This window comes from Pongo abelii, chromosome 6 (genome assembly GCF_028885655.2).
Source record: "Pongo abelii isolate AG06213 chromosome 6, NHGRI_mPonAbe1-v2.0_pri, whole genome shotgun sequence".
NCBI classification, from domain to species: Eukaryota; Metazoa; Chordata; class Mammalia; order Primates; family Hominidae; genus Pongo; species Pongo abelii.
The window spans coordinates 27,597,634-27,618,914 of record NC_071991.2 but is presented as its reverse complement, the minus strand read 5'-3'; the positions used below and the strand labels follow the sequence as shown (position 1 = coordinate 27,618,914).

Sequence of the window (21,281 nt, the reverse complement as noted above, 5' to 3'; positions counted from 1 at the left end):
TTGAAAGACTTTTTGCTTTATTTTAGAGGATTTTTGAAAATCATCTCATACATTAGAGGTTTCCCTGAATGTTGTTGTCAAAAGATATGAAGATGTATGATATCCTGGAAAGTGGTGGGGATAAGAATTCACTCATATAAGTGTTGGAAAATTCTAATATTCTTTACATATATATACTCTCTATATACTCTGATCTTAAGTATTGTGCCTTGGTTTTTACATCTTATGATATGGAAATTTCCATTTTGTGCTGCTAAACATGAGAGAATGTTGGTAAATTTCCTTATATAGGATGTAACATACAATATATATTTTTTACATGTTTATACTAGCATTTTTTTATTTTTCATTTTTTTTTTTTATGATGGAGTCTTACTCTGTCTCCCAGGCTGGCGTGCAGTGGCGCAATTTTGATTCACTGCAACCTCCGCCTCCTGGGTTCAAGCGATTCTCCCACCTCATTTTAATATAAGACTAAGAAAACATTTATCTTTAGTTTTCAAGAAATCTTTGAAGCCAAAAGACAACAGTTCTATGATCAATGTCAGAGGGAAGAAGAAGAGTTGAAACAGAGATTTATGCAGCAAGTCAAGGAGAAAGAAGCAACATTTAAAGAAGCTGAAAAAGAGGTTAGTACTGACAGTTTGATATAATTTGTATTAATTTTTAGGTGCCCTATTAATTTGGGGGTTTTAATCTCAAGAGTTTACTTGATGTTTTTGGAGGATACTTGCTATTTTTCAAAAAGTAGCTTTTTACCATGTAGACTTGAATATAGCCTTTACAAAATTATAGTCTGTAGCGTTTTTTCTAGAGAACTTAATTTTTCCATTTAAATAACCCTTAAGATAATTTTATAAAAATTATTTATTTTATTTATAATTTAAATTTTCATGCATAAAGTTTAATTTGTGACAAACCCAAGCTATTTATTCTGAGAAGAGTCTTGTACTGTCTAATGCTATTAATGCAATAGAAAATTGTCTTCACTTTTATAAATAAGCAAATGTTGACTAATGCTGGCCTTGATTAATGAGGAAATTTTAAGTTGGTAAATTATTTTATTCCATGCCATTTCTAATAAAATGGAAAAAAAAGTCTATTAATATAGTTTTAATTATTTGCCACAAATACGTTTTCGGTGAAGACATATTTTTGAAACCATAATTTCTTTCTCTCAAGTGTAGGTGGCTTTAGTTTAAGAACATTTAGTTTAATTGGTAAATTGGAACATGAACTTCCTTTTTCATAAGAACAAAATGGTAATTAGGCACTATAGGCCAGATGTCTCACTCAAAGACAGTTGAATTATAAGTAATAAAAATTCCGGCCGGGTGCTGTGGCTCACACCTATAATCCCAGCACTTTGGGAGATAGAGGCGGGCAGATCCCCTAAGGTCAGGAGTTGAAGATCAGCCTGGCCAATGTGGTGAAACCCCGTCTCAACTAAAAATATAAAAATTAGCCGGGCATGGTGGTGCATGCCTATAATTCCAGCTACTCGGGAGGCTGAGGTAGGAGAATCGCTTGAACCCAGTAGGCGGAGGTTGCAGTGAGCCGAGATGTTGCCACTGCACTCCAGCCTGGGTGAGAGTGAGACTCCGTCTCAAAAAAAAAAAAAAAACAACAAAACCATTAGCTTAGGTATAAAGGAAAAAGTTTGGATGTATACAAGGGTACGTCATGACATCTAAGGACAAGAGACATAGCTGGATCTCATGAAGTGTTTTTTTTTTTTTTTTTTAGACAGAGTCTCGCTCTGTTACCCAGGCTGGAGTGCAGTGGCGTGATCTCAGCTCACCGCAAGCTCCGCCTCCCGGGTTCACGTCATTCTCCTGCCCCTGCCTCCCTAGTAGCTGGGACTACGGGCGCTCGCCACCGTGCCCAGCTAATTTTTTTTTTTTTTTTTTTTTTGTATTTTTAGTAGAGACGGGGTTTACACCGTGTTAGCCAGGATTATCTCGATCTCCTGACCTCGTGATCCGCCGGCCTCGGCCTCCCAAAGTGCTGGGATTACAGATGTGAGCCACCGCGCCTGGCCTCATGAAGACTTAAACCAAAACTAGGAAGTGACCAGAAACCGAAGCAACCATTTAAATTTTCTCTTTCTCTCCCACCTCACTTCCCTTAGTTATGAACCTTATTCCTGTACGTCTGCTTCTTTTTTCTTTCTTTCTGGAGATTAGTTTCTTTTCCATATCTCAACTATGTGTTCTCTTAGGGTTGATTACATGTCTTGATTATTGTCAATTAATGCTGCAATAAACATGAAAGTGTAGATATCTCTTTGACATACTGATTTTATTTCCTTTGAATATGTAACTATTAGTGGGGTTGCTGAACCATATGGTTATTCTATTTTCAGTTGTTTAATGAATACCCATATTTTTCATAATAGCTGTACTGATTTACTTTTTTATCATCGTTTTATAAAATTATTCTTGTAAACACTTGTCTTTATCTTTTTGTAAACACATCTTTCTTTCTATAAAATCATTCTTGTAAATACTTTCTTTCTGTTTTTCTGACAGATATGAGGTGCCATCTAATTGTGGTTTAAATTGGCATTTCTCTGATGATTAATGAGGTTGAATATTTTTTCATATCCCTATTTGCCTTTTATGTCTTCTTTTAAAAAATGTTCAGGTTCAGCCGGGCGCAATGGTTCTCGCCTATAATCCCAGCACTTTGGGAGGTGGAGGTAGGTGGATCATTTGAGGTGAGGAGTTAAAGACCAGCCTGACCAACATGGTGAAACCCCGTCTCTGTTAAAAATACAAAAATTAGCCAGATGTGGTGGCACACGCCTGTAGTCCCAGCTAATCGGGAGGCTGAGGCAGGAGAGTCACTTGAACCCGGGAGGTAGAGGTTACAGTGAGCCCAGATTGCACCACTGCACTCTAGCCTGGGCGACAGAGTGAGACTGCATCTCAAAAAAAAAAAAAAAAAAAAAGTTCAGGTTCATTGCCCATTTTCAGAATGAGGTTGTTTTCATACTATTGAATTATTTGAGTTCTTGTATATTTGGGGCATTAACCCCTTATCAGATGTACAGTTCGCAAACATTTTCTCACATTTCATAGTTTGTTTCTTTAGTCTGTTGATTGTTTTTTTGGCTGTGCAGGAGATTTTTGGTTTGATGTAATTTTATTTGTCCATTTTTGCCTATGTTGTCTATGCTTTGGAGTTTGTATCCAAAAAATCATTGTTCAGACCCAAGTTAAGGAACTTATCCCTAATTTTTTAAAGTAGTTGTACAGCTTTAGATCTTACAGCAGTTAAGTCTTTCATCCATTTTGAGTTGAGATTTTGCATACGGTTTGAGATAAAGATCTAATTTTGTTTTTCTGCATGTGGTCACATTTATTGATTTGTGTATTTGAATCATCCTTGCATTCCAAGAATAAATTCCACTTGGCCATCTGATATTTAATGTGCGATCTAATTCAGTTTGCTCGTATTTTGTTGAGGATTTCCTAGTTGGCTCATCACAAATGTTGGCCTATAATTTTTTTTTTCTCATAGTGTCCTCTTCTGGCTGTAGTATCAGAGTAATAATGTCTTCTTTGAATGCATTTAGAAGTGTATTCTCCTGGCCAGGCGAGGTGGCTCATGCCTGTAATCCCAGCACTTTGGGAGGCCAAGGCAGGCGGATCACCTCAGGTCAGGGGTTCAAGACCAGCCTGGCCAACATGGTGAAACCCCGTCTCTACTAAAAATACAAAAATTAGCCGGGCATTACAGTAGCAGCTGTAATCCTAGCTACTCAGGAGGCTGAGGCAGGAGAATTGCTTGAACCCAGGAGGTGAAGGTTGCAGTGAGCCGAGATCGCACCACTGCACTGCACTCCAGCCTTGGAGACAGAGCAAGACTCTGTCTCATAAAAAAAAAAAAAAAAAAAAGCATACTCCCCTCTTCCATTCTTTGGAAGACTTTGGGAAGTGTTTTTGTATTTTTCCATTTTATTTATCTATTTAAGACAAGATCTTGCTGTGTCACCCAGGCTGGAGTAAAGTGGCGCAATCTCAGCTCATTGCAATTTCCACCTTCCAGGCTCAAGTGATCCTCCCACCTCAGCTTCTCGAGTAGCTGGGACCGCAGGCATGTACCACCATGCCTGGCTATTTTTTTGTACTTTTAGTAGAGATGGGGTCTCACTATGTTGCCCAGGCTGGTCTCAAACTCCTGAGCTCAAGTGATCTGCCCGCCTCAGCCTCCTGAACTGCTGGGATTACAGGCATGAGCCACTGCACCTGGCCTATTATTTCCATTTTAAATGTTTTGTAGCCTTCCCCAGTAAAGTCACCTAGTACGACCTTTTCTTTGGTAGCATTTTTTGTTACTGATTAAATCTCCTTACCTATGAGTAGTCTTTTCAGATTTTCAGTTTCTTCATGATCCAATCTTTGTAGATTGTGTGGTTATAGGAATTTATTAACCAAGGTTATCCAATTTCTTTTTTAGGTTATCAAATTTTGTTGGCTTATAATTTTTCATAGTAGTCTCATGATCATTTGTGTTTCTTTGGTATCAGTGGTTATGTATCACTTTTCATTTCTGATTTTATTTGTTTGAGTTTTCTCTCTTTTTTTCTTAGTTTTTCTAAGGGTTGTTCATTTATTTATCTTTTAAAAAAACAGACTTAGTTCATTGATTTTTTTCTATTGTTTCTCTAGTCTATATCTTATTTATTTCTGCTGTGATTTTTACTATTTTCTTGCTTTTACTGACTTTGTGCTTGGTTTGTTTTTCTTTTCCTTTTGAGGTGTGAAATTACATTATTTGATCTATTTTTTCTTAATATAGGCATTTATTGCAATAAACTTCACTCTTAAACTGCTTTTGCTGTATCCCATAACTATTGATATGTTGTTTTTTATCTTCATTTGTGTCGAGATGTATATTTTTTAATTTTTAATTTCTATGGGTACCTAGTAGGTATACATTTTTATGGGGTAGGTTAGATATTTTGATATAGGCACACGATGTGTAATAATCACATCAAGGTAAATGGGATATCTATGCCTTCAAGCTTTTGTCCTTTGTGTTACAAGAAATCCAATGATACTCAGTTATTTTTAAAGGTACAATTAAATTATTATTGCGTATAGTCACCTTGTTGTGCTATCAAATACTGGGTCTTATTTATTCTTTCTAACTATATTTTTGTACCAATAAATGTCCTTACTTCCCCCCACCCCTACTACCCTTCTCATCCTCTGGTAATCATCATTTCATTCTCTATCTCCATGAGCTTAATTTTTTTTTTTTTGAGACAAAGTCTCGCTCTGTCACCCAGGCTGGTGTGCGGCTGTGGGATCTCAGCTCACTGCAACCTCTGCCTCCTGGGTTCAAGTGATTCTTCTGCCTCAGCCTCCCAAGTGGTTGGGATTACAGGCATGCGCCACCACACCCAGCTAATTTTTGTATTTTTAGTAGAGATGGAGTTTTACCATGTTGGCCAGGCTGGTCTCAAACTCCTGACCTCAGGTGATCCACCTGCCTCAGCCTCCTGAAGTGCTGGGATTACAGGTGTGAGCTACTGTGCCCGACTGAGTTCGATTATTTTAATTTTTAGCTCCCACAAGTAAGTGAGAACATGTGAAGTTTATCATTCTGTGCCTAGCTTATTTCACTTAACATGAGGTCCTCTAGTTCCATCCATGTTGTTGCAAGTGACAGGATGTCATTCTTTTTTATGGCTGAATAGCAGTCCACTGTGTATGTGTGACATTTTTTTCATCCACTCATCTGTTGTGGACAGTTAGGTTGCTTCCAAATTTTGGCTATTATGAATAGTGCTTCAATAATAAAATCTTTCTGTTATTGATTTCTAATATTGTACTATTATGATAAAAAAGATACATAATATGATTTCAAACTTTTAAAATTTGTTAAGAGTTGTTTTGTGGCCCAATATATGATCTATGTTGGAGAATGTTCCTGTGCCCTTGAGAAGAATGTATTCTTCTACTGTTCAGTGAAATAAGCTATCTATGCCTATTCGGTCTATCGGGTCTATAGTTATTCACATCTACTCTTTCCCTACTTACTTTCTGTTTGGATGGACTATCTGGTGCTGAAAGTGGGATACAGTAGTCCCCTACTGTTCTCATATTGCTGTAAGTTTCTTCCTTCATTTCTGTTAATATTTGCTTTATATATTAGGTGCTCCAATGTTGTCATATATTTGATGATTGTTATAACCTCTTTATAAATTGATTTCTTTATTATTATATAGTGATCTTGTCTCTTATGACAACATTTGAACAAAAGTCTAATTGTCTGCAATAAGTATACCTGCCCTGTCCTCTTTTGCCTATAATTTGCATGGAATATCTTTTTCTTTTTCCTTTTTTTTTTTTTTGAGACAGAGTCTTGCTCTGTCACCTAGGCTGGAGTACAGTGGCGCGATCTCGGCTCACTGCAACCTCCACCTCCTGGACTCAAGAGATTCTCCTGCCTCAGCCTCCTGAGTAGCTGGGACTACAGGTGCCCACTACCATGCGTGGCTAATTTTTTTTTTTTTTTTGTATTTTTAGTAGAGATGGGGTTTCACTGTGTTGGCCAGATTGGTCTTTAACTCCTGACCTCAAGTGATCCGTTTGCCTCAGCCTCTCAAAGTGCTGGGATTACAGGCATGAGCCACCGCGCCCAGCCATGTTTTTCTATTCCTTCATTTTTAGTCTAAATGTGTCCCTAAGGCAAAAGTGAGTCTCTTGTAAGCCACATATTATTGAGAATTGTTTCTTTATTCATTCTGCTACTTTGTTGTCTTGTGATTAGTGGGCTTAATCTATTTACTTTTAAAGCAATTTTTATAGGTAAGGACTTACTATTATCATTTTATTAATTGTTTTCTGACTGTTTTGTAGTTTCTTTGTTCCTCTCTTTCTGTCTTCCTTTGTGATTTGTTGCCCAACACCACTCCTGGCTAATTTTTGTATTTTTAGTAGAGATGGAATTTCACCATGTTGGCCAGGCCAACTCCTGACCTCAGGTGATCTGCCCGCCCCGGCCTCCCAAAGTGCTGGGATTACAGGTGTGAGTCTCCAGGCCCAGCCTCTAGTTTTTTATTTATCTTTTGTGTATCAATTCCAAAAGTATGGAATTTTGGAATTGTGGCCACCATGATATAAAAATTGCAGGAGGTAGTTGTTTTGGAGTGAGTTTCTGCAGCAGGCCCCAACAGATCAGGCCAAACCAGTGTGAAGTCTAGTTTTTATTTTATTATGACTATGATTATTTGGTGTTAAACAGCTTTAATCTCGGTCATCGCGGCTTCTCGGCACAGTAAGAAATATCGCACATGATCAACATGTTCTATTCTGGGGAAGGGGGCAAGGGCAGGGGAATCACCTTCTTAGAAAGTACAACCCGAGTTGGAAGGGCAGGAAGGGGTGGGGAGCAAACCCTCCCGCTGCCTGTGGCAGAGTGCAGGAACCTCCACCCCCAAACTAACCTGAGTCCAGCCCCTCTGGGGAAAAAAGGGGTGCATGAGCTCCCCCCACTCTGCAGGCGCCTCCCTGTGGCCCAAGGTTCGCACCACACTCCAGCTTGCAGCCCTGGCAGGAGTTATGTTGCATAAAGTGAAAAGCTGCGAAGGTCACACGCTCCAGGTTATGTACAGGGGCTCGGAGGAGGGAGACTGCCCCTGCGGCCTCCCAGCTGTCCCCCGGCACCGGGAGGGAGCTGCAGGGGTAGGGGGTATATAAAAGAGGAGCAGGCCTCATTCCGCCCCAAACTGGAAAGGATGAAATGGCTTTACCCGGGAGGAGAACCATCCTGCCCTCCATTGCTACCCCCACATACTGTCCATGTCCTCAGTGGGTACTGTGAGTCCTGGGATCTTCTCCGGGGTGCCCCACCTGCCTGTGGTAGCTCTGTGAGGGACCCGGGGGTGGGGGGCAGGGCTGGGGAGTCCCCTTTCAGCCAGGCTGTCCAGGCCCCGACTCTGGGGCAGAAGCAGTGGCGGGGCAGCCAGGGCGGAGCCAGAGTCCCGAGCCAAATGAGGTGGGATCAGGACCCCCGCGGGGCTGGGAGTCGGGGCAGAGGCAGCTACGGTGCCAGTCGGGGGCGGTCCAGGGTGAGGAGCCTCAGCCTCGGGGGCTGCTGCGTGGGAGTGGCCGCTGCATGATCTTCTAGGCACCTCATGGATCTTCAACTGCAGGTGAAACGGATGCTGGTGGTGGGTGCCGGGCCTCCAGGAGCCGCTGCCTGGGTCCCAGAGGCTGGTGCTGGGGTAGGTGTCGCCTGAAGCTGCTGGGGCAGCGTAGGCAGCATATTCTGCACACAAACCTCGGAGGGGAAGGTGTGTGCATAGCGGACCTGGAGGGCGGCTGTGGCCTGGGGGACAGGAAGAAGCCGTGGTCCTGGAAGGGACGCATGACCAGGGCCCGCGCTGGTCCAGGGCGCGCGCAGTGAGGAGGACCGCGCCTTCTCGGACTCCATCTCCCTGAGCCAGTCCTCGGCTTCTCTACCCAAGGGGTGGGGGCCGTAGGGGGCCCGCTCTGCTGCTCTGACCAGACTCCTGGGCCTTGAACGTTCCTGGGCCCAGTGAGAAGGAGTTGGCTGCCAAAGTTGAGGATGAAGCATCCAAGTACATGAAGGAGGAGGACAGGGTGGGACCATAGCCTTTGCCAAGGATGCAGGTGGATCGGGGGGGCCCTTGGGGCTCAGGGTCCAGCAAGGGGTGGCAGCGGGTAAAGGAGGAACTGACAGGTGCAAACACCTTCCCACCAAAGCCCTTGTTGCCGTCTGGGTCCTCCCCAGAGCTGTCCGCACTCTCACTGTCGGTCACCTACTCCTTGCACTTGAGATCAATGTCAGTGGTGCTGAAGCCATCGTCAGCAATGACATCATCACCCCGTCCTCCTCATGGATGACCATGTTCTCCTCATCACTCGCTATGTCCTCACTGGCTACATACTGGGAATGAGAAGCTCAGGTGGGCAGCAGCGGGGCTGCTCACTGGCCACCAAGGCACCTCCCTCACCAGGGGCTGCAAAGGGGCCTGGAGCTCCATACTGGGTAGAAGGCTTTGGGCCACAGTCCGATGCAGCACCAGACACCGATGCAGCGCCAGACACCACCTGCCTCAGTTCCTGTAGTGCCTGATGGTCACTTCCCTGTCGTCCAGGCTGCGTACCCCACTGTGGGAGAAGGCTCGGAGCCCAGCTGAGACCCCTGACTGTGTGCAGCCGTTCTGCCCCACAGAAGCTGCTCCTTGGTATCCCAGCTCAGGAGTGTCTGGGATACAACTGCCAGAGGACACCCCAGGGGCAGTGGCAGTGCCCGTCTCTGACATGCAAGTCCTTGTACCCTCCTGCTAGCCCCTGGCTTGTGGGCTTGGCCTCTGAGCTGGACTTCTTTCGGTCCTTGTTGCAAGTGGGCCACCTTCACCTGGGAGGTCAGGTCGTGGTACTTCTGCATCTCATTGGGCCCCAGGGTGTACCACCACTCGCCCAGGATCTGGCTGACGGTCCAGTTGTCCTGGTTGGGGTGACACTGGTGGGCCCTGCCAGAGCCTGGTGCCGCTTGCTGAAGATAATGACCGCCACTCACGGGCCGCCGGATGTGGTCTTTGTCCCATTTGTTGGGGCTGCGTCCATCTTTCTAGAAGCTGAGTCCTGTTCCTTGGGCAGGGCACTCAGGGACTGGGCCTGACATCATCTGGGTGGTAGAGGCAACTGGGTGTCAGGAGACATGATGGAGAGGAAGGCATAATGATCGTCATTCTCTGTCTCACTGTCCAGCAGGGGCTCCCCTGAGGGGCCCAGGGCTCCTCCTCTGTGGTGGGAGTTGGGCCCTTACCAGGTTCCATCACCCCCAAAGTGTGTGGGGTTCCAGGCCCTGGGCTTTCAGGGCAGGTGGCTTCAGGGGGCCGCCCAAGGTCAACACTCCCTGTCCCACCTGGTGGACGCTCATGAGCAACAGCTGCCAACTCAGCAGGTTCTTTTGTCTGGTTGGAGGCCACTGAGTGACTGGCAGGTTGCTGGGCCTCACGTGGCTGCAGGGAGGGGTCAGGAAGGAGATGGAGTACCAGGGGAACACAGCCACAGAGCAAGGTTCCACGTTCCTCTACATGAACATGCAGAGGCCACGGGAGGCCTTGCTGGATGCAAGCATCAGGGGCCTGTGGGCTGAGTACATGGTCTGGGCAGGGGGTTCCTGGCAGGGGCTCACACTTCCTCGGCCCCCTCCTCAGCCAAGGTGGCTTGGGCCTGGAGAAGGGGGGTGGGAGGGGAGTAGGAGGCCAGGCCCCAAGTTTTTTGTTTGTTTGTTTTTTGTTTTTTGAGATGCAGTTTGGCTCTTGTCACCCAGGCTGGAGTGCAGTGGCTCAATCTCAGTGGCCGCCACGACACCTGGCTAATTTTTTGTATTTTTAGTAGAGATGGGGTTTCGCCATGTTGGCCAGGCTGATCTTGATCTCCTGATCTCAGGTGATCCACCCACCTCGGCCTCCCAAAATGCTGGGATTACAGGCATGAGCCACCATGCCCAGCTGCATTCTTTCATTTTTACTTGGAAAAACTCCCTTAAGCATTTCTTTTAAGGTAGACCTAGTGGTCCTGAGTTCCCTCAGCTTTGTTTGTCGAGGAAACATGTTATTTCTTCTTTCTTTCTGAAGGATAGCTTTGTCAGACATAGTATTAGTTGCTGGCAGTTTTTTCTTTCAGCACTTTGAATGTATTATTTGATTCTCTCCTGACTTGCAAAGTTTCTTCTGAGAAATCTGCTGGTAGTCTAATGAAGATTCTCTTGTCTATTCTATGTCATGCCACTTTTCTCTTGCCTCTTCAACATTTTAAAAAATCTTTGACTTTTGACTATTTGATAATATTGTGACTCGGTGAGTATCTATTTGGTTTGAACTTCTTTAGGAATCTTTAAGCTTCATGGATTTGGATGTCTAAATCTTTCCCATGATTTAGACAGTTTTCAGCCATTCTTTCTTTAAATAAGCTTTCTTCTCCTTTCTCTACTTTCCTTCTCAGACTCCCATAACCTGACAGTGGTTTGCCTAATGGTGTCTCATTGGCTTTCTTTTCTCTCTCTCTGTTTTTTTTCTTTTTTTGAGATGGAGTCTCTCTCTGTTGCCCAGGCTAGAGTGCAATGGCATGGTCTCGGCTCACTGCAACCTCCACCTCCTGGGTTCAAATGATTCTCCTGCCTCAGCCTCCCAAATAGCTTGGACTACAGGCATGTGCCACCACACCCAGCTACTTTTTGTATTTTTAGTAGAGATGGGGTTTCACTATGTTGGCCAGGCTGGTCTTGAACTCCTGACCTTGTGATCTGCCTGCCTCGGCCTACCAAAGTGCTGGGATTACAGGTGTGAGCCACCACACCTGGCCTTCTTTTCTCTTTTTTATTTTTTTTTCTTTGTCCTCTCACTGGATAATTTCAGAAGATCTATATTCAATTTTACAGATGCTCTCTCCTGTTGAAGTTTACTATTGTGTTACATTGCCCAGGCTGGTCTTGAACTCCTGGACTCAAGCGATCCTTCCACCTTGGCCTCCCAGAGTGCTGAGTTTACAAGCATGAGCCACTGCATCCAGTCAGTCCCGACACTTTGGGAAGCCGAGGTGGGAGGATCACTTGAGCTCAGGAGTTTGAGACCAGCCTGGGCAACATAGTGAGACCTTGCTTCTATATTTAAAAAAAAAAAAAAAGTCTTTGGGAGGCCAAAGTGGGAGGATCACCTGAGGTCAGGAGTTCAAGACCAGCCAGGCCAACGTGGTGAAACCCCATCTCTACTAAAAATTAGCTGGGCGTGGTGGTGCATGCCTGTAGTCCCAGCTTCTTGGGAGGCTGAGGCAGGAGAATCACTAGAACCAGGAGATGGAGGTTGCAGTGACCTGAGATTGTGCCACTGCACTCCAGCCTGGGCAGCAGAGTGAAACTCCATCTCAAAAAAGGAAAAAAGAAAGAAAAGAAAAATTCCATATCTCAGTGTTTACTCCTGAGTTTTGAGATTGTTATTAAGATCATGCTCTACTGTGATGATTTGGGTTTGTTTGATAATCAGAAAAAATCATATTCTTTTGGGTGTTCAGCCACACTGTGCTTTGGTGTCACAACTGCACATTGGTTTCACAGCTGCAGGACAAGTTCGAGCATCTTAAAATGATTCAACAGGAGGAGATAAGGAAGCTCGAGGAAGAGAAAAAACAACTGGAAGGAGAAATCATAGATTTTTATAAAATGAAAGCTGCCTCTGAAGCACTGCAGACTCAGCTGAGCACTGATACAAAGAAAGATAAACATCGTAAGAAGCAGTAGTTTCTCTTATTATTCTATCTGAGAGCCCTATCATTCTACATCACAACTTCGTGTGAGATTGTCTTTGTAGCATTTAACTCTGATTGAAGTTCTCATTTTAAAAATTGGCTTGCTTATTGTATATTTTCCCCAACTAAAGTGTGAACTCCTAGCGGGGTGTGGTGGCTCATGCCTGTAATCCCAGCACTTTGGGAGGCTGAGGCGGGTGGACCACCTGAGGTCAGGAGTTCAAAACCAGCCTGACCAAAATGATGAAACCCTGCCTCTACTAAAAATACAAAAATCAGCTGGGTGTGGTGGCCGGTACCTGTAATCCCAGCCACTTGGGAGGCTGAAGCAGGAGAATCACTTGAACCCTGGAGGTGGAGGTTGCAGTGAGCCAAGATCTCACCATTGCACGCCAGCCTGGATGACAAGAGCAAAACTCCGCCTCAAAAAAAAAAAAAAAAAAAAAAGGTGTGAAGTCCCAGAAGGCAGGTCCTGTGTCCATCTTTTCAGATTCGGTATCTTGGCACTTAGGATGTACACTAACACAAAGATGCAATCAATATTTGCCAAAATGAAAAAACAAAAGAAACATGTAGCATCATGTAAAAGGAGCTGGATAGGTGGAGAAATTTATTTACCATAGTCCTACTTTTGGATCCAGTAGTGACTTTTACATTTTATATCCAAATAGAAGCCGAAGGCTTTGTTGGGGACTCATAGGCATAAAATGTTAAGTTATACAAATCTAATTAATAGGCCTATTTTCCTTTTTAAATTCTACTACTCATAATTTCTTGACAGTTTTTATGATAAAAGGTTGGATTTTGATTAGAACTCCCATGCTTTTGTGTCAGACTTAAAACCAATATTAGAATAAAGAATTCAAAAGCTAGAGAAAGTCAGAGTACAATGAGAAGCCATGAGTTAGATTTGAATGATAATATTATGTGTTACAGATTTGGGGTATATACCAAAGTTATCAAAGTTGTAGAAAATACGGCTGGGTGTGGTGGCTCACACCTGTAATCCCAGCACTTTGGGAGGCCAAGGTGGGTGGATCACTTGCGGTCAGGAGTTTGAGAACAGCCCGGCCAACATGACGAAACCCCACCTCTACTAATAATACAAAAGTTAGCCGGGTGTGGTGTTGTGCACCTGTAGTCCCTGCTACTCGGAAAGCTGAGTCAGGAGAATTGCTTGTACCCAGGAGGCAGAGGTTGCAGTGAGCGGAGATTGTGCCACTGCACTCCAGCCTGGGTGACAGAGCGCTGAGTCACCATACCTGGTATGAGCAACCGTGCCCGGCCCACAATGACTTTTATACATATTGTTAAATCGTCTTACAGATTTTATAATTTGGGGGAAGAAAAATTTTACTAAATGGTCTTTTAATGGAAACTCTACAAGAACCAGAATCTTTGCTTTGTTCACTTACGTATCCATTCCTAGGCCTAGAACAATGTCTGACACATAGTGGCAATTATTCATTGAATAAATGGACCCAGCAGTAGTACATTAGCTATGCTGTATGCATACATTAAAAATATAGATTATTACTTTCAAAAGATAATTAATATAACTTCTTACTGCTTCTGAACATGTTTGTGAGTTATATTGCTGAGGGGCCTTTATCTTCTCATTCTTTCATCTTAATCCAATGTTATTAAAACTGAAATCACCAATATTATTCCATATTTAAAAATAACATCTGCCTTATAAAAATTATCACTCTGCTGCATTTAAGAATAGACTTTTTAGGTAATAATGGTATAATCCATAGGGTTTTTGAGGGCACAGAAGGATTCATGCTAACAGAACATTTTATTTTCTATTTTCCAAGAGCTATAAAACATGATATTATATGATACTATAAGGCATATTTTTACTTTTTCCATATTTTTTCTAAAAAAAAATTAGTGTTGGTTTTCCGTATAACTTTTAACTTTATAAGTAAATATTTGTCTCTTTCAGCTCCAGTTTCACGTGAAATAGAGTTTCCAGGTTTATGTAGCGCGGAAAGTTTTAATACGTCAGAGTTACTGATTTTTGCCAGTCATTTTCTCCATTATTTACTTCTTTTATCTTTAGTTGATTTTTTTTTGTAGTGACAAGTTTTGTTTCTATTCTCATTTCCTTTTGTGTATATTCTATGTAGATTTCGTTTTTGGTTACTATGAAAATTACATATAACATCCTAGAGTTATAACATTCTGATTTGAATTTATTTCAGCTTAACTTCAATCACATACCAAAATTCTACTGCTATATAGCTTTACTCTTTTTAGGTTATTGATGTAACAAATTGTATCTTTATTCATTGTACATCACCTAACAGATTTATAATTACGTTTTATGCATTTGTCTTTTAAATCCTATACAAAATAAAAAGCGGAGTTACAAACCAAAATTACAATAATACTGTTTTTATGTTTGTTTTTGTATTTACCTTTACCAGAGAACTTTATATATTCATATAACTTGCTTATTTACTTATATAATTACTGCCTAGAGTTCATTTATTTCAACCTGAAGGACTTTAACACTTCTTGTATGGCAAATTTAGAGGTAAATGGATTTTTTCAGCTTTTTAAAAAAATCTGGAAATGTCTTAATTTCTCCCTCATTTTTGAAGGACAAGCTTTCCAGCTATAGATTTCTCAATTGACAGGTTTCTTCATTATTTTAAATATATAATCCACTGCCTACTGGCCTTCCAAGTTTTCTGCTGAGTAATCAGCTGCTAATGTTAACTGGATCCCTTGTCTGTGAGAATTACTCTTCTCTCTGAACTTTTAAGATTCTCACATTGTCTTTTTTTTGTTCTTTGAGACAGAGTCCTGCTCTGTCACCCAGGCTGGAGTGCAGTGGTGTGATTTCAGCTCACTGAAATCTCCATCTCTTGGGTTCAAGTGATTCTCCCATCTCAGCCTCCCAAGTAGCTGGGGCTACAGGCATGTGCCACCATGCCCAGCTAATTTCTTTGTATTTGTAGTATAGATGGGGTTTTGCCATCTAGGCTAGTCACAAACTCCTGGCCTCAAGCAGTCTGCCCAGGACTACCATTTACCCAGCAATCTCATTACTTGGTATAGACCCAAAAGAAAATAAATCATTCTACCAAAAAGGCACATGCACTTGTATGTTTATTGCAGCACTATTCACAATAGTAAAGACATGAAGTCAACTTATATGCCCATCAGTGGTGGACTGGATAAAGAAAATGTGGTACATATACACTGTAAAATACTACACAGCCACAAAAAAGAATGAGATCATGTCTTTTGCAGCAACATGGATGCAACCAGAGGCCATAATCCTAAGAGAATTAACATAGAAACAGAAAACCAAATGCTGCATGTTCTTACTTACAAGAGGGACATATGGACGTACTTTGGGTACATATGGACATAAAGATGGGGACAGCAGACACAGGGTGCTACTAGAGGGGGTAGAGGGAAGAGAGGGGGAAGGCAAGGGCAGAAAAGCCACATATTGGGTACTATGCTCACTATCTGGGTGATGGGATCGTTCATACCCCCAACCTCAGCATCATGCGAAATACTCACATAACAAACCTGCACATGTACTCTCTGAATCTAAAATAAAAGTTGAAATTATAAAAGTATTTTAAAAAATTACACGTATATATACTTATTGGCACTCTTAAAGACTGTCGGGGCACACAACGACTCAATCACAGAAGCGACCCAACTACAAAAATGGATTGATTTAATCACATTAATTGATTTAATCGCAAAGATGTTATGATGGAAAAGTGAAGCCATCATCAGAAATTTTGAATATCTAAAATAGTATATTTAGATATTAAATTTTAAAAATATTTTGAAATAATACAAAATAAAAGCAAAACCTTTTTATTGTGCATCACAGAAAGGCGCTTTCCTCAAAAATATATATAGATCATACAAATTCATCACAAAATACACTTTTTTTGAGACAGAGTTTCGCTCTTGTTGCCCAGGTTAGAGTGCAGTGGTGTGATCTCGGCTCACTGCAACCACCCCTGGGTTCAAGCGATTTTCCTGCCTCAGCCTCCCGAGTAGCTGGGATTACAGGCACTGCCACCATGCCCAGCTAATTTTTTGTATTTTTAGTAGAGACAGGGTTTCACCATGTTGGCCAGGCTGGTTTTGAACTCCTAATCTCAGGTGATCTACCTGCCTTGGCCTCCCAAAGTGCTGGGGTTACAGGTGTGAGCCACCACACCCAGCCCAAAATACACATTTTTAACACACAAGAAGTAGAACATTAACAGCACCCCAGAATCCCCCCATACCCCTTCCCAAACATTGTCTTCTCTTTTTTTTTTTGAGATGGATTCTCGCTTTGTCACCCAGGCTGGAGAGCAGTGGCGATCTCGGCTCACTGCAAGCTCCACCTCCTGGGTTCATGCCATTCTCCTACCTCAGCCTCCTGAGTAGCTGGGACTACAGGCGCCCGCCACCACGCCCGGCTAATTTTTTATATTTTTAGTAGAGACAGGGTTTCACTGTCTTAGCCAGGCTGGTCTCGATCTCCTGACCTCGTAATCCGCCCACCTAAGTGCTGGGATTACAGGTGTGAGCCACCGCGCCCGGCCAACATTGTCTTCTCTTTCCTCCTCAAGGGAACCCCCATCCTCACTTCTAATACTGTAGATCACCTTAGCTGGGTTTGTTTTTGTTTTTGTTTTTACCTTATATAAATGGAACTATGCAGTTTGCATGCTTTTGTGTTTGGCTTCTTTTGCTCAACATTATGCTTGTGAAATTCATTTACGCTGTTATATATAGCTGTGGTTTCTTTTTTTTCATTACTATGTACTTTGGGTACATATGGACATAAAGATGGGGACAGCAGACACAGGGAAGCCAAGGTGGGAGGATCTCTCAAGCCCAAGAGTTCAAAACCAGTCTGGGCAACATAGTGAGACCCTTGTCTCTACAAGAACTAAAAATTAGCTGGGCGTGGTGGTGCACACATGTAGTCCCTGCTCTTGGAAGGCCGAGGCAGGAAGATCTTGCTTGAGCCCAAGAGGGCGAGGCTTTAATGACCCATGATCACACCACTGCACTCCAGCTTGGGTGACAGAGTGAGACCCTGTCTCAAAAAAAAAAAAAAAAGTAAATTAATAATTGCAGAAACATTTTCTATGCTCCAGGTGACTTTAAAAAATCGGCCTAATCTTGGCTGGGCATGGTGGCTCACACCTATAATCCCAGCACTTTAGGAGGCCGAGGCAGGTGGATTGTTTGAGGTTGGGATATCGAGACAAGCCTTGCCAACATGGTGAAAGCCTGTCTCTACTAAAAATACAAAAATTAGCCAGGCATGGTGGCAGGCATCTGTAATCCCAGCTACTTGGGAGGCTGAGGCATGAGAATCACTTAAACCTGAAAGGCAGAGGCTGCAATGAGCCGAGATCATGCCACTGCGCTCCAGCCTGGGCGACAGAGTGAGACTTGGTCTCAAAAACAAAAACAGAAAACAAACAAAAAAAATTAGGCCTAATTTTTATTTACAGTTTACTCTTTAGCTTTCATCAAGGCAGTTTTTGGGGTTTTTTTTTTTTTTTTTTTGAGACGGAGTCTCTCACTGTTGCCCAGGTTGGAGTGCAGTGGTGCGATCTCGGCTTACTGCAACCTCCCGGGTTCGAGCGATTCTCCTGCCTCGGCCTCCCAAGTAGCTGGAATTACAGGCACCCACCACCATACCCAGCTAGTTTTTTGTATTTTTAGTAGAGATGGGGTGTCACTATGTTAACCAGGCTGGTCTCAAACTCCTGACCTCGTGATCCACTCGACTCTACTCCCAAAGTGCTAGGATTACACACATGAACCACCGTGCCCAGCCCATCAAAGCAGTTAACTAACATTTAGAGTAGATGGCCAGGCATGGTGGCTCAGGCCTGTAATCCCATCATCTGTTTGGGAGGCCAAGGTGGGAGGATCACTCTAGTCCAAGAGTTTGAGACCAGACTTGCTAACATAGTGAGACCCCTATATCTACCAAAAAAAAAAAAAAAAAAACCCAACCAAACAAACAAATAGCCGGGTGTGGTGGCACAAATCTCTAGTCCTAGCTACTTGGGAGGCTAAGGCAGAACTGTTTGAGCCCAAGAGTTTGAGGCTGCAGTGAGCTATGATCGTGCCACTGCACTCCAACTGGGATGACAGAGCAAGACCCTGCCTCAAAAATAAATAAAATAAAATAGACAATAGAATCCTCTGAGCTTTTCACCCTTTCCACAGGTCATAGGTGCCTGCAAGAAATAGTGAGTGTTACAGGTAGACATTTTTCATTGCAACATAACTAGGATATCTTTTCTAACTATGTTACTATGCAGACGTAGAATGAAAAGCCGATTGGCTGGGGCTATAGCAGGAATTCAGGCATCGTGCAGATGACTCAGTTTGAAGGGCCTTTTCTTTTTTTTTTTTTTGAGGCGGAGTCTTGCTCTGTCGCCCAGGATGGAGTGTAGTGACGTGATCTCAGCTCACTGCCACCTCCACCTCCCAGGTTCAAGTGATTCTTATGCCTCAGTCTCCCAAGTAGCTTGGGAGGATATCAGCCTGGCTGATACCCTCCTCTTAAGTCTGGATTAGACCTGCTGGCTTGCTTCTTTTTTATTTTGTTATGAGACAAGGTCTTGCTTTGTTTTCCAGGCTGGAGTGCCGCTGTGCGGTAGTTCACTGCAGCCTCAACCTCCTGAGCTTAAGAGATCCTCCTGCCTCAGCCTCCCGAGTAACTGGGACCACAGGCACATGCCACAGCTCCCATTTAATTTTCTGTAGAGGCAGGGTCTCACTATGTTGCCTAGGCTGGTCTTGAACTTCTGGACTCAAGTGATCTTCTCACTTCGGCCTCCCAAAGTGCTGGGATTGCAGGCATAAGCCACTGTGCCGGCAAGAAATAAGGTTTAATTTATTGGTGCGAGCTGTCCAGTTGGCTATGCTGAGAGCTGCTGATGTGAGTGGGTTCAGGGCCAGGGTGAGAAGCCGTGATCCTTTCAAGCTTCTCTGCACCTTCACCTTCTGGAAAAGGGCAGGGTGCCCGCAGTCAGACTCCCCGCCAGCTCTTGGTGGGCCCTGACTCAACACCCTTTTGACTTGCTGTCATTGTGGTTCCTGGCATGTGGCACTAAGCACTATTTTTTTTTTGAGTCAGGGTCTCACTCTGTTGCCCAGGCTGGAGTGCAGTTGTGCAGTCTCAGCTCACTGCAGCCCTGACCTTCCAGGCTCAAGCAATCTTTCTGCCTCAGCCTCCCAAGTAGCTGGGATCACAGGTGCCCACCACCAGACCTGGTTAATTTTTGTATTATTATTATTATAATAGAGATACTGGGTATCCCTATGTTGCCCAGGCTGGTCTTGAACTCTTGGGGGTTCCTCCCACATCAGCCTCCCAAAGTACTGAAGTTACAGATGTGAGTCATCACATCTCAGACAGAGCTTTTTAAAAACCAAATTGAGATTTTATTTCAAAATTAAAACAAGATTTTAAAATGTTTAAATTAGGCTGGGCGCAGTGGCTCACGCCTGTAATCTTAGCACTTTGGGAGGCCGAGGCGAGAGGATTACCTGAGATCAGGAGTTCGAGACCAGCCTAGACAACATGGTGAAACCCTGTCTCTACTAAAAATACAAAAATTAGCCAGGCCTGGTGGCGCATACCTGTAATCTCAGCACTTTGGGAGGCCGAGACAGGCGGATCACGAGGTCAGGAGATCAAGACCATCCTGGCTAACATGGTGAAACTCTGTCTCTACTAAAAATATAAAAAAATTAGCCGAGTGTAGTGGCGGGCACCTGTAGCTACTCGGGAGGCTGAGACAGGAGAATGGTGTGAACCCGGGAGGCAGAGCTTGCAGTGAGCCGAGATCACGCCACTGCACTCCAGCCTGGGCTACACAGCAAGACTCCATCACAAAAAAAAAAAAAATATATATATATATATACACACACACACACACACACATATATATACACACACATATATATGTATTTCATATATATATATTTCATATATATGTATTTCATATATATATTTCATATATATATTACATATATATATTTCATATATATATTACATATATATTTCATATATATATTTCATATAAATATTTCATATATATATTTCATATATATATTTCATATAAATATTTCATATATATTTCATATAAATATTTCATATATATATTTCATATATATATTTCATATATTTCATATATATATTTCATATATATATTTCATATATTTCATATATATGAAATATATATATTTCATATATATATTTCATATATATTTCATATATTTCATATATATTTCATATATTTCATATATATATTTCATATATATATTTCATATATATATTTCATATATATATTTCATATATATATTTCATATATTTCATATATATATTTCATATATATTTCATATATTTCATATATATTTCATATATTTCATATATATATTTCATATATTTCATATATATTTCATATATTTCATATATATTTCATATATTTCATATATATTTCATATATTTATTTCATATATTTATTTCATATATTTATTTCATATATATATTTCATATATATTTCATATATAGATTTCGTATATATATATTTCATATATAGATTTCGTATATATATTTCATATATATAGATTTCGTATATATATATTTCATATATATAGATTTCGTATATATATATTTCATATATATAGATTTCGTATATATATATTTCATATATATAGATTTCGTATATATATATTTCATATATATAGATTTCGTATATATATATTTCATATATATTTCATATATATTTCATATATATTTCATATATATATTTCATATATATATATTTCATATATATATATTTCATATATATTTCATATATTTATTTCATATATTTATTTCATATATTTATTTATTTCATATATATATTTCATATATTTATTTCATATATATATTTCATATATTTCATATATATATTTCATATATTTCAC

General features: G+C 41.8%; 1 protein-coding gene across 2 annotated transcripts in view; it reads left to right on the top strand.

Moving 5' to 3' along the window:
• The window catches only part of SEPTIN14 (septin 14), a 70,834-nt gene extending 56,151 nt beyond the window's left edge, over positions 1 to 14,683 (top strand). For both annotated transcript variants that reach the window (XM_024241316.2, XM_054560528.1), the window contains exons 9-10: positions 497 to 629; positions 12,106 to 14,683. In XM_024241316.2, the coding sequence (XP_024097084.1) occupies positions 497 to 629; positions 12,106 to 12,288 (316 nt within the window). In that variant the 3' untranslated portion in view covers positions 12,289 to 14,683. The remainder of the gene's footprint in view (positions 1 to 496; positions 630 to 12,105) is intronic.
• The last annotated feature ends 6,598 nt before the right edge of the window (positions 14,684 to 21,281 follow it).